Consider the following 14,040-nt stretch of genomic DNA (forward strand, 5'->3'; position numbering starts at 1 on the left):
TGCCTGCCCTCCCACAGCCCAAGTAATGGCCAGTCAGGAGAAAGCTTACTGATCACCTAACTTGCTTTAACTGAGTGCTCCCTGGTTACCATCAGCCACGGCCAACTGAACACCAAAAAAAAGAAAGAAACTTTTCAGCCCTTGCCTCTGTACTATAGCTACCCCAATTTGTAAGCAGAGAGAAGACTGATTCTCAGAGACCTCTCTGCCATTCCCCCTACCTCCTACAAAAATATAAAAGAAAATAAGGACTAGACTGTCAGCAAGTTGTTTTTCTTCTTGCCTTTCTTTCTCCTCAACCTGTCAATTTGATTTTCAAACATACTTTCACATAAACTTATTCTGTAGCTGAGGCTAGCTTCAAACTCAAAACTTTCCTGTCTTTGTTCCTAACTGCTGAAGTTACAGATATAATCTAGTTCCATTTCTCTTTCACTAAAGCTGCTGCTAACTTCTACTCTACCTTCTGTCTCTATGAACCTATGTAATGGCATAAGTGCAATCATATGTATGGAGGGGGAAGGAGAGATTGAGATTGTCTTGATTAGGGTTTTACTGCTGTGAGCAGACACCATGACCAAGGCAACTTTTATAAGGACAACATTCAACTGGGGCTGGCTTGCAAGCTCAGAGGTTCAGTCCATTATCATAAAAGCAGGAATATGGCAGCATCCAGGCAGACATGATACAGGCAGAGCTGAGAGTTCTACATCTTCACCTGAAGGCTGCTAGCAGAATACCGACTTCCAGGCAGCTAGGATGAGGGTCTTAAGCCCACAGTGACACACCTACTCTAACACAGTGACACACCTTCTAACAGTGCCACTCGCTGGGCTGAACATATATGAACCATCACAATGATATATGATATAATATGTATGTTGGTGTGTGTTGTATGATTGTCTCTGTTCATTTAACAATTGTTTTCAAAGAGCTCACTTATAGCAAGTATAAATCATTCCTTTTTTAAAAAATTAAGTAATATTACATTGTAACACTTATACTGTATATTTTGTTTATTCATTTCTTGTTTAGACTTGGATTATGTCCATTTTCTGCTACTGAAACGAAATGTCTAAAGCCAGAATTAATAAAGAAAAGAGGCTTATTTTGCTCACATTTTGAAGATTCAAGATCATGGTGTCAGCATCTACTTAACTTCAGTGAAAATAATCTGGCTACATCACAACACAGCAAAAGAACCAGAAAGGGAATGGGTAGAAAGGGCCAGCCATAGAGGATGAGTTTATTCTGCAACAACCCATCCTCGTAAAAGCTATGACCAGCACCAACCCCTTCTTGGGACAGGGCTCTAATGACCCAATGACCTCTTACCTGTGTACCAATGGAGAGTGTTCTGGTTGTGATATTTATGTTCCCAGAGACAGGTAATCTTAACCACTACCATTCCTGGAACTCTTCTTGCACATCCTTAATGTTCCACTATCTCCCTACTGTCTCCCCCGGGGCCAGTCTCCAGCAACTGCATCTCTAGAGAACAAATCACATCCAAAGCAGCTCATTTCCAGCTCCTGGCTTCTGTGAATACTGGGATATAAGCATCCGAGTCTGCTTTCCATGCATTTGATGGCTACTAACTTGGTGATTCTGTTTACCTTTTGGAAACTGCCAGGATTTTACTCTAGCTGCAAAGTTTCTGTAAAAAAAGCTGTAATTCCCCACATTTGCCAAGGCTTGCTTCTGATCTTCTGATTACAGCCACTATGAGAACTGTTAAGTGGGAGGAACCTGTCTTACTGTGGGTTTCATTCACATTTCCATGAGGGCACTAAACAGTTTTCATTTACTTTTTTCCTTCTGTATATCTTCTTGAGGAAAATACCTATTTAAATTATCTGGGCTATTTTTCATTTATGTTGCCTTCTTGTTGAGTTGCAGGCTTTTATACATTGTAGAAATATACCCTCACCATGTATATAATTCATTCGGTAGGTTATCTTTAACTCATATAATGTTCTTTGATGTACAAAACTTTTAAATTTTATTTATATCTAACTTGTTTTCCTATGGTTATGTAGTTTTGGCATCATATTGAGGAATCTATTGGCCTGGACATTCATCTAGGAGCTTTACAGTTCAGTCACTTAAATCTGATTGTATGTTTAAAATCCACATTGAAATCATTTTCATAGATGATACAAGTAAGAGTTAATCCAGTCTTTCTCAAACACTTCTCAAAGAAAGAGTGGTGTCTGTAGTACAGTGATACCCACAGCTGCTCTCTGAAAGGAGAATCTTTTACTGTCAGGTTTCTAAACCAATGTTATTTTTGTCTTATATCAGAATTTAAAGATAAGGCTCTATGTTACTAAAGACACCACACTTTTCAGACAAAGAATGTAGGAATCAAGCTGGAACTGACCAGAAAGTCTCCTCCCTGAGGAGTGGCTCTCACAGTATCGAATGGTGCTATTCAACGTGTGAGGGACAGGAACAAATGGTAGTCCTATCCAGCTGGAATGCCAATGAACCACAAGATAGCCACAGTGATACAACAGCAGTACCTTGGGAGTAACCGGTCAGCTATCTAATTAGACATAAAGCTTGCTGAACAGGCGAGAATCCATGCCTGCTACTGTAAACCTATGTGTGGATAGGTTATAGACCTGAAAGAACCTTATACTGCTGGGTTCCTAAGTCAACATAAGTTTTGGTTTTTTAAATACTCATTCTTATATAAACAGAAAAATGTACCTTACATTCCTCATCAAAAGATTGTTTCTGCAACAGATAAGAGACCATTACAGAGATCTACAACCAGTCAAGATGCAGAGAGTAAGTGACAATACAGCTACAACACAACCCCTCCACTGAGGCTCAGGAAGAACCATGGGAAAGGGAGCGAAAGGTTGGAAAAGCCAGAGTCCTGAGACATCTGCAGTTAGATAATATCCTCTCAACATGACAAAGAAACGTGTCCATAAACTTTCACGATCAGGACAATGACACCACCAGAATCCGTGTCAATATAGACAGAAGAACTTACATATGGTCCCACCCCTAGATGAGAGTGGAGTCAGTTCCCTCCAGAGATGAACTTCCACATGGGCTGGACAATCTCAAGTTGATTGTCCTAGTCACATGTACACACAAACAAAGCTAATGGGCACACACATTAACTGTACACACACACACACACACACACACACACACAAACACACACACAAGCATATGTATTTATATAACTAACAATAATTACTGAAGGAGAGATCATGAAAGTAGGAGGGAAGATACAGTGTTCATGCATAAAGTTATTTAAAAACCCTATTAAAACAATAAATAAGGTTTAAAGCACAGTTCTATAAGTTTAACAGTAATGTTTCAAGTGCTCACCAATTACCTATCATTAGTCTAATGACTATGCTCATGTTCTATAATTATAGAAAGTTCTGTTGGATAAAAATTTCTTATAATGTTTCAAAGTTATTGCAACTGTAAATAAGTCTTCAGTTTAGTAAATGAACTTTGTAGCTCTTAAAATTTCCCAGAAATAAACCAGGTAATTGTTAGAGTCAGAAGGCATAAAAACATCAACATCTTTGAAACCCTAGGTATACAGGAGTTTTGGTTTGCTTTACCAAACTAATAGTCAAAGAACCATGCCTCTGTTTAAAGTGCATTGGTCAGCCATGGGCACAGTGAAATGGGAAGACAGAGAGTTCTCTAGGCAGAGAACTACAGAGACAGTCTACAAATACTAGGCATAATACCTTTAGAGCTAAAACAGTACTGGTTCATTGATCGTCTATGTTTTGCTTTCTGAATTAAATTCTGTTTTCTTATATCAGCAATTTTTAAGTGAGTTTCTATACTTTATGATCTTATAAAACATAATATAGAAAGAATATGAAAACTATTTCCAAATATGTTCAAATGTATCTTATTATAAAATTTGCTTTTTAATTATTATAAAACATATATTAATCTTTATATATGATTAGTCTGACACCTTATGTTTCTGGCTTTATATTGTACATTGTAAGAAAAGCTTCTGATTACATAAGCAACCACTCTTTAGCTTTTTATTTTTCATCTTAGACATTTATATAGTTATAAACATATAACATATATATTGGCATGAGATATTGTAAAAACTGATCACAATTTTCCCACATTTGAAATTCCAAATCTTAATTAATACTTAAGGGGGTAAATTTTACAATCTGATTCATCAAAGTCATTAAGTAGGCATCTAATCCAGTCACTTGTCTATAACATAAGAAAAGTAAATTTTTGTTTTACAAATAGCTATCAACCTTTTGCTTTTTCAAAAATATTTCCATTCCACATGAACATTAGCTTTAATATTTTCTTCAAAGTAAAGAGAAAAGTGAATTCCGTGACCTAATGGAGGGGAAAATATATGAGAAAAATCAAGATGGGTTTAAGAGTGACTTCCTGGAAAGGTGCCTGCAGGGCTATCCTGGCTAACCTCTTCCAACTCTGGGTACTCAGGCTGACAATGCTTACTGCATTTATCTTAGTTTCTTTACTGTTAAAAAGAGAATAGCATTTATAAAAACCATAATTACTAAAATTCTAAGTTCAACATTTCCACACGAACAATTACTATTTGAAACCGAACACCTTCAAAGGTGAACTCTAAGCTCTCATATTATTAACTCTGCAAATAAAACATCTTTTCACCAGTTGGAATAATTATTTCTACACTTTCACATTACCTAGCTCACTTCACTACACTTATCACATGAACGCCAACTACTTCTGAGTGTCCCTGCCTACCCTTGGGAACTCCATAAAACCAGATTGAATCCTAACCCTTCCCCATCCTCAGTCTCATACAACAGCCAGTGAACAACAGATGCATGATGACATCTTCTTAAATGAATGACTAGACAAAGTCCGTCCAATGGCAACTGTCCCCCTTTCCAAAATCTACTTAGTTATGTCTATTCTGAAATTCTCATATACAAATACTTATCTCAAGCAGTCCTCTTATTTACAGGAAGATATGAATACTTATTATGCATTATCCTTCAAACTGTCAACTCATATTTCAGCAAAGTACTTCCAGATACAAAAAGAAAATATTCTTGTAAGACACCTTAGCGATGCTTCCTTTTAACAAGCAGAAACTCAAAGTCCTGGATGTTAGCAGCATTACCAGATAACTAGCAGGGTCAGGCCTATGTTTGGGGTTTTAATTCCATATAGCTCACTTTATACTATATGAAGCAAGGATTTTTTTAATAACCATTTTGATAAGTCAGCAATTGCACTTGAAATACTTACACTGACCCCAGCGCCCTGTTCTTGGGTTTAAATAATTTGGATAAAGACCATTTGGGCGTTCCATTTTCTGCAATAGTTTCCGAATGTGCATGACCTAATCAAAATGAAATTAAGAATGTAATTAATAAAAACAGGTGTCATCAAGCTTTCCATTAGCCTGCAATCCGTGGTTTTCCCTCATTTGGAACCTACACCCACTTTCTACTGCCATGTGTGGTGGTCAGAAAGGGCTTCTGTTCCTTAAATGAGTCATTCGTTTTATTAATGGATGTTATTATTTAAAAGTCAAACAATAATAGAAGTAGCAAAATAAAAGAGCTCAAAAAATATTTTAAATTCTCATAGTCTACTACACACACTTGACCATCACAAACATCATCTATATATTCCAGATGTATCCCTGTATATATTCAAATACAAGAATAAAACTAACTTCAGAGAAATGGAATCAAAACTTTCTATGAAAAGCATTCATTTTCAGTTTAATGAGTGATTAAGTAAATGAAGTAAAAAAAAAAAGAAAATCCAACTGTTGGGCTTTAAATGTTCTCCCAATAAAATATTCCATGAATTCTTTAAGATCTCCTTGAGCTTAAGGGAGGAGAAAAGAAAAAAAAAAATCACAAAACACATTAAAAGGCTGGTTGGTGACTTCCATCTGCCTGCAGACTGGTCAGTTCTGATGGAGAGCAGGCAGTGCAGCAGAAAAGGCGTTCTGTTTCTTATATTCTAATTTTTCTGAAAAGTTATTCATACTAAAATGTGATCACTCAAATTCTGGGTAGGTAACGTATCCATGCTGTCCTGACATTTGACTGAGGACCTGGAGGCTCTAAGTGGCTTGGATACACTCTCTGTTTCATGGGCATACACACGTGGACTTCAGCTTTCTGGGGCTGAGCAAACTAATAATTTTAAAGACAATAACTCTCACCGTCTTTTCTCTGGCTGGGCTGACATGGTGCTCTGGGCAGAAGTTTAAGACTGCTACCTATGCCCTCGATTCGTCCATATGTGAGGCCGCCCGCTGTCATTCACGACTGCAATGGCAATGACTCCACTTCTTAAAGACATCAGAAAGGTGAGGAACTTGGCTTCCTGACATCTGAAACTATGGGTGATTATGTACTGTCTGTGTTCCTCAGCACGTCATTTCCTTTCTCAGTGTGTTCTTAGTGACTCTATCAGCATTCTGTGGTTCTGTCATCTAAGTCCTTCCCACTGCGAGCTCAGCTTTCTCTGTATTGCTTCCACTTTGGCCTTCTTTCTGTGGTGTTTTCTTCTGCTCTGGTACTCAGCACATCATACTTAGGACCAGTTTATATTCTTATTCTACAAAACTTGGGGCAGGTGGATCCATGCTTTTCTTATGGTGATATTTGAATAGGAGTTTGATTTCTTTTGTCTTAGTTCCATGGGGGCCCTTCCCTTCTTTTGTTCTGATAAATCTCTACAAATCCTGGACTTACTCTTTTTGGATGAACTTTTCATCATCACTTTCTCTCTCCCTTTTTTGGGACAGAGAGGACTCTTAAACTCAACATGGAGTCTACACTGGCATTAACGGATTCGTTTGCCTTAGTCTTACGAATGTTGGCATTGCAGGTCTACACCATCACACTGACTCTCCTGACTCGAGTACTCACAAAGTTTTCACAAAAAATACTGAGATTGGACACAAATATAAGTGTGGTTTCCAGTTTTTACTTTCCTCTGACCACTGAGAATGGAAACCTAGAGCCACCTGAGACAGAGACATGTGTCACTCCTTCCCTCACTGAAGTTAGCAGACAAACGTCTGCTGTGTGACTGTGGCAGGCATACTTCCCTAGCTTCTTAGCACACTACCAATCCAAAAAGCACTCACCACCAACTGCCACCCTGACTTACTGTGAACTTACTCCACAGAGTATGGTAAACACCAAGTTCTGTTTCTTCCACATAAAGTATCTTCTTATAAAATGATACTTTCTTCCTTTTTGCAGTCGATATAGACAAACCTCTAAAGATTTTAAGTCTACATTTATATTCTGTACCTCTGTAATTAAAATGTTTGTTTCTAGTGTAAACCTAAGAAAAAGAAGCAGGCATGTCCATGCTAAAGGTACTACAAGCATGATTAGCTAGTTAAAATACCATAATTACAAACTGTTGGAACATTTTGGGCTCAGAACTAAACTATCTTAAAGTATATTTACCCCTCTTGATTGCAGTTCTTGCCTACCTCTACATGTAACCTAATTCCTTGTGGCTAACAGGTCCTCTTGAGATGTCCTAGCAGATCCCTGGCCTCTATCAATTCAAAGGCTAAGAATATTATCAGTTAGCATCTGAGACCCACAAAGAGATATACTTCGCTGCAACTCATGCAGCTGATATTTCCACCAATATATTTTAACATGGGTCTTCACTTATGATTTTATTATAAAAAAATTCTATGAAACTATTACTATGTTGAAATAACAATAATCTGACTCTGTTCTGGGGTTGGCAAGGGCACAATAGGCTACTCAGATTGAGCTCTAAAATAAGTATTTTTTACTTCTTTTGAGCTAAGATCCGTGTTTTGCATAGACAGTAGTTATCTTTATTTAAATTGTCAAGTTCTAACACTCTGGTTTAGCCTAGTGGCAGAGCCAACAGTCAGCATTTGCAAGACCCTGGACTAAAAACCACTTTACCTTCCTTTCAAAAACAGAACCCACAAAAACCTTTAAGACTGTCTTAAAATATCTAGTAGAACAAACTCATACTCTGTAAATAAACAGTATTTCCTCTCTTCCTTTGCAATTATTAAACTTTTTAAATTTTGTTTTTGGTTTTTGTTGTTTGTCTTAGCATGCTGTCTACAGAGTTCAGAACCATGACTAGAAATGGGAATAGAATTAAATAAAAATGGTGACTATAACTTCTCAATAAATACTTTAAATATTCTCTAAGTAGAAAGAAATTGAAAGAGGAAAATAAACAATAAAAGCCAAAGCCCTGAAAACCTGTGACGTTTTAACTTGTAAGTCCTTCATAGCAAACAGAAGAGGACAGAGACAAACCTTATTATAGTAAGTCAGGTCACCAGTCAAGTAGCTGAGGTGCACGAACTCCATGTGCAGGGTGCCAAATTCAGCCAGGATGCTGCTGCCTGCAGACGCCCAGCCCCAGTTTCGACCTACTCCACTGAGCAATAGGGGATAGAGACAGAGATTAGAGAAACACAAGCATCTTAAATAGATCTTAGAAACTGCTACATCTAATATAATAGTTTATCTTAATTGAAAATACTAATACAGTCAGGTTTTAAAATTCAAGACAACATAAAAATTAAGCACCAAATATATTTTATCTATACTCATACTTTTACATCACTTAGCTCTATAATCACTTTTTACTAATTTTTACACATATGAAATTTTTATGAATACACAGCAATATTTTGTTTGTTTGTTGTCTACCACTCATAGGCAAATCAGAAGTGAAGCGCACTGAGTGCTCTGGCCAGGCACTGTATTTGTGTGATGTGCCTTATCAGTCTTTCCATGTCAGTTCACAATAGCAGCTTTCTCATTGGTTTTAATAGCTGGGGCGAATTCTGTGTAATAAATGATTCTCTTATATACTTGCATATTACTCTGATTTTGTATGCTGTTAATTTATTATGCTATGCTTTAATGATATAGGTTAAGAACACACTAAAATTTACATCTGGACATACATAGCACTAACTTTTATAGCTCCTTCATTATATAATATTATTTTCTCATTGAAATTATCAAAGGCAAATACCACTATCGTTTTTTTTTTCTTTTATAGCTACAAGAGAGCATCAAAAAAGAAATGTGGATATAGTAATATGTAAGACAGATATTTATTTCCACAAATAGTAAGAAATTGCTATGCTGCAGGACAGACGTCAATAAAAATGACATAATATTCCTGCTCTTGTAACAAATAAGACCACTGAAATGGTAAAAACTACTATAAAGAAAATCAAGTTAGGAAATCGAATACTGAATATTAAGGATAAAAAACACATCAGAAGAAAGGCCCTTTCTATATTATGATCAGACAAAGTGTTTTTGAGTCCTGATCACAGAGGAGTCTCTGATGACTAGAACTCCAAGGAGAAAATTCCCAATAAAGGAAGAAGCAAATGCAATGGCCTGAAGGGAAATGAAGGTGACAGACAGAGCTAGCTGTCACTCATGCCATGCAAGGATGCTGTAAGACCATGGTAGACTTTCAGAATTTTTATTTTAGTGTGATAGGACACAGAGCAAGTTAAAAATGGCAGCATACATTTCAGATGTAAAGAATAACATTTAGAGATAAGCTAGATTTAGCTCACTAATGATTTTGTTATTCTCTATAAACAAAACCTAGGCAAGTCCAACAGTTTAGAGTTTATCATGAAAAGTTACCAGCTAAAAACAACAAAGGAAAATAAAGTATATGCAAATAATTTTCAAAAGACCAAATTCTAAACAAGTTTTTATGTTATTTTATAGACCTCATTCTAAAATATAAAATCTGACTCATATATATCCTAACTTAAAACTCCAAAGACTACTCCAAACTACTAAAGACTAACCCAATTTAAAAAATTAGCTACTTCAAACTACCACCATCATAATTTTTCCTACAAATGTTATACTTTTCAACTGATTAAAGGGAGACATTAAAATGCTTTTCTATACATATGAGTAAGAAATGTGCAGTGAATACTAATAAACAGAACAATTAAAAACAACATGATGTCTCTCTTTGCTAAGAACAACATCAGTAATAACACAAAAATGTTTAGCAAACTTTGGATGATTTAACAGTAATCAATTTAAGGGTCCTATAATTATTTTGAATTATTTGATAATGGATCACCTACAATTTGTATTTTCCTCAAAGTTCAAACAAAATCATTAATCTATGTATTTAAAGAACAAAGCTTCTAGTGAATTGTAATTTTAAGAACAAAGGTTGCCAACAACTGATGTTCATATTTGTCCCATCAAAACCCAAGAAATTAAATAAATGAAAGCGCACACACAATGTACAAATTAAACTCAGAAACCTGATCAACAGAAATAAGCATTTAAGGAGCTCAAAATTTCACTTAGATGTTTCTACATTATCAAAATACAAGGTCTGAAAAATTATTTATCATAATATGAAAAAATTCTTAAGTACAAATATACTTCATTTAAGCAGACTTTGCTCCAATACAACTATACATACAATATTTATCAAACTCAGACAAGAATGAAGAGAGGATATTAATAATTTCAGATGTGGATTAAATATATGTTTCCTTAACTTTCTTAAAAATAATTTTATTTTGGCATAGTTTTAAACAGAACTATTTCACAGCACATTAATTAAATTTGGACTGTAGAGACAGCAGGAGCCAGATTAGATTCTCATCACCGGTGTGGCAGGTCACAACCACCTGAAATTCCAGTTGTGGGTGATTCAATACCATCTTCTGCCCTTGTGGGCACCAGGTACACATGTAGTACACATATAGAAACACAGACAAAATACTTCTACACATGAAATAAAAATAAATATTATTAAATTATTTTTAAAGTAATGAAGTAAACATTTTTTAATTAAAATGAAAGTAAACTCATCAATGAGGTCACTGAAAGAAAAGCTACACTAGCACCAAACAAGGCAAAAATAACAAAATAACTGGAACAACACCTTTCAACAACACCTCTGCATGCTACTGTTACCAACTCTCCAAAAGACACATGCTTACACACTGTATTTAACAGCTGGACTCATATCTCTGCTGCCTACAAGAAACACACTTTACTAGCAAAGACACAAGCAGCCTTAAAGTGAAAGAAAGGAAAGGACAGTCTAAAGAAAGGGAACTAGAATGTAAGCAAATACCATCTTACTAAAATCTGACAAAAGAGATGCACTAGTTGCTTTTTGTCAAGTTGATACAAACCCTAGACATTTGAGAAGAGGGGCTATTACAGAGAAAATGCCTCCATAAGACTGGCCTGTTGACAAGTCTGTGGAGCATTTTTCTTGACTAATAATTGATATGAGAGGACCCAGCTCACTGTTGGTAGTTCCACCCCTGGGCAGGACGTCCTGAGTTGTAAAAGAAAATAGGCAGAGAAAACCATGAGGAGTAAACCAATAAGCAGCACTCCTCCATGGCCTCTTCACCAGTTCCTGCCTCCGAGTTTTTGCCTTGAGCTCCTGCCTTGATTCTCCATAGTGGCTGATTACAACTATAAACTATTTTAAAATTAACTCTTTCTTCTCCAAGTTGCATGGTCATGATATTTTATCACAACAATAGAGACCCTAACTAAAACAGTAAGAGATACCAACTTTGTGGGATGCTGCTAACAGACCTGATCACATTTTGATGAGATTGTGGAAAGAATTTGAAATTTTGGGCTATCGTGTTCAAAGCTTAACAAGCCACCAAGGGAACTAAGGTGATAATGCTGAAAACAGTGTGCATGATGGAGGCCTGACTTGTGAGGTTTTTGAGAGAAGAGGCTATCAGGGTTGTTAACAAACTTTTGCACTGAGTAGTGGTTCTAGTCAGCTGGAGCTGAAGAATCAGCTCTGATTAAGAAGAGAACAGCATAATTGAGGCAAAATGGGAAGTATCCTCACCATCTATACAGTCTGTGGTACAGAGGTGGCTAAGGCTTGTACTTCATGCTAACCAAAATGGGTTTTATTCTAAGAATAAAGGGATACTTCAGCATATGTAAATCAATAAAACCAACCTATTAACAGTCTTAAGGATATGAGCAACATGATCATCCCAAAGCAGAAAAGGTATTTAATACAATCCAATAATAAAGGCTGTAACAACGAACCAACAAACAATGTTACAATTAAACAAACAAAGAAAGCATTTCCACTAAATAAGAAATGAGACAATGCTACCTACTTTCTCCCCTCCTGTGCCTGACAGTTAGTTAGGTTAGAGAAATAAGATTCGAGAAATAAGAGACACAAACAGGAACAAAAGAAGTTAAGTTATCCTGTTTGCAGACAAGATGATCCTATACACAAAAAAGCTAATGACTCCACTACACAACTCTTAAACTGACAAACACATTCAGCAAAACACGCAAAAATCAGTAGCATTTTTATATAACATGAAGATAAAAATCAGAATTCCACAAGTCAATCACTTTTTTAAGAAGAAAGAAAAAAAAACACAAAGGATAAACCTAACATAAATCCTCCAATGATAATTTTACAACACCAAAAAAACTGACAATACTACAAAATGGAAAAATTTTCTATGCTTGTGGGATGTAAAATTGACTTTGTAAAAAAATAGCTATATTAACAAAAATTACCTTTTTAAAAATAATTTAATACAATTATTATCAAACTTAGAGTAACCTTTTTTACAGAACTAAAAATTAAAGCCTGCAAGCATCCATACCAATCCTGATCAAAAACAATAAATAAATAAAATAATACTAAGGGTATTTTGAATTACCCTGCAAAACAACAGTAACAAAAACAGCACCCTACAGGAAGAAAGCAGACACAAGTTTGTGGACTAGAAAAATAACCCTAGAACTAAAAACATGTAATTATGAACTATAATTTCTACAGAGATGTCAATAATGTATACAGTAATAATACACACTGGAGGTAAGATGACCTCTTCAACATACAGTGCTGGGGAAATGGACAGACACTTGTAGAAGACTGAAAATAGATATGTGCACTCTCGAACCAGGCGGCCTCGGCAGTGAACAACGTGGCAATGGCCAAGATAAGGCTCAGGACAAGCACAGCAAGGAGGAGCTGTTGAAACAACTGGATGATCTGAAGGTGGAACTGTTCCAGCTTCGCATCGCTGTGTCCAAGCTCTCCAAGATCCAAGTCACACACAAATCCTCACTGTCATTAATCAGACTCAAAAGGAAAGTCTCAGGAAATTCTACAAGCGGAAGTACAAGCCCCTGGACCTGCGACCCAAGAAGACTAGAGCCATGTGCCTCCAGCTCACCAAGCATGAGGAGAAGCTGACGACCAAGAGGCAGCAGTGGAAGGAGCGGCTGTACCCACTGCGCAAGTGCAGTTAAGGCCTGAGACGACAACGATAAAGTGCAAGACTGACTAAGCAAAAAGAGAAAAAAAAAAAAAACATACACTTCTCATTCTGAACAAAAATTAATTCAAAATGAATAAAAGACCTTATACTGTACAACCAGAAATTCTAAAACCCGCTGCCAAGGAGAGAAAACATTTAAAGATACAGGTATTGTCAAGTACTTCCTGAAGAAGATTTGCAGCAACTCAGAAAATAACACCGAGAATTGACAAATGAAATTGTATCAAAGTAAAAAGCTTCTGTATAGCACAGAAAACATCAACTCAAGAGACAAACTCCAGACTCAGAGAGAATCTTTACTGCCAATGCATCTCACCAAGGATCAGCATCTACACTGTAAACTGACTCAAAAGCTAAATACTGCAAACCCACATAGTCTAGCACTAGTGTATAACACACATACAACAATGCAAGCATTCTGGTGCACAATGGAGCAGATTCTTACTGGGAAAACGGTCAGTGTATCAAGTCAGTACATACAGAACGTGTCTGTTGCTCCTGCAGTCACTCTGCATCCGTCACTCTCTGTCACTAGGGACTGCTCATATTCTACAACTCTGAACGACCATCATCACATTGTATGTACTCTCTAGTGACTGGCTTTCACTCAAGATGCCTGAGTATAAAAGTGACTTTTATACTACTGATGTAACAGG

General features: G+C 36.4%; 1 protein-coding gene across 1 annotated transcript in view; it reads right to left on the bottom strand.

Annotated features, from left to right (window-relative positions):
- Nucleotides 1–14,040, bottom strand: part of MAN1A2 (mannosidase alpha class 1A member 2) — a 150,737-nt gene that overhangs the window by 57,596 nt on the left and 79,101 nt on the right. The window contains exons 7-8 of the mRNA XM_080915464.1: nucleotides 8,325–8,448; nucleotides 5,275–5,368 (exon numbers count right to left, since the gene is read on the bottom strand). Coding sequence (XP_080771590.1) covers nucleotides 5,275–5,368; nucleotides 8,325–8,448 — 218 coding nt within the window. The remainder of the gene's footprint in view (nucleotides 1–5,274; nucleotides 5,369–8,324; nucleotides 8,449–14,040) is intronic.

This window comes from Micromys minutus, assembly GCF_963924665.1.
Source record: "Micromys minutus genome assembly, chromosome: 4".
Classification (NCBI taxonomy): Eukaryota; Metazoa; Chordata; class Mammalia; order Rodentia; family Muridae; genus Micromys; species Micromys minutus.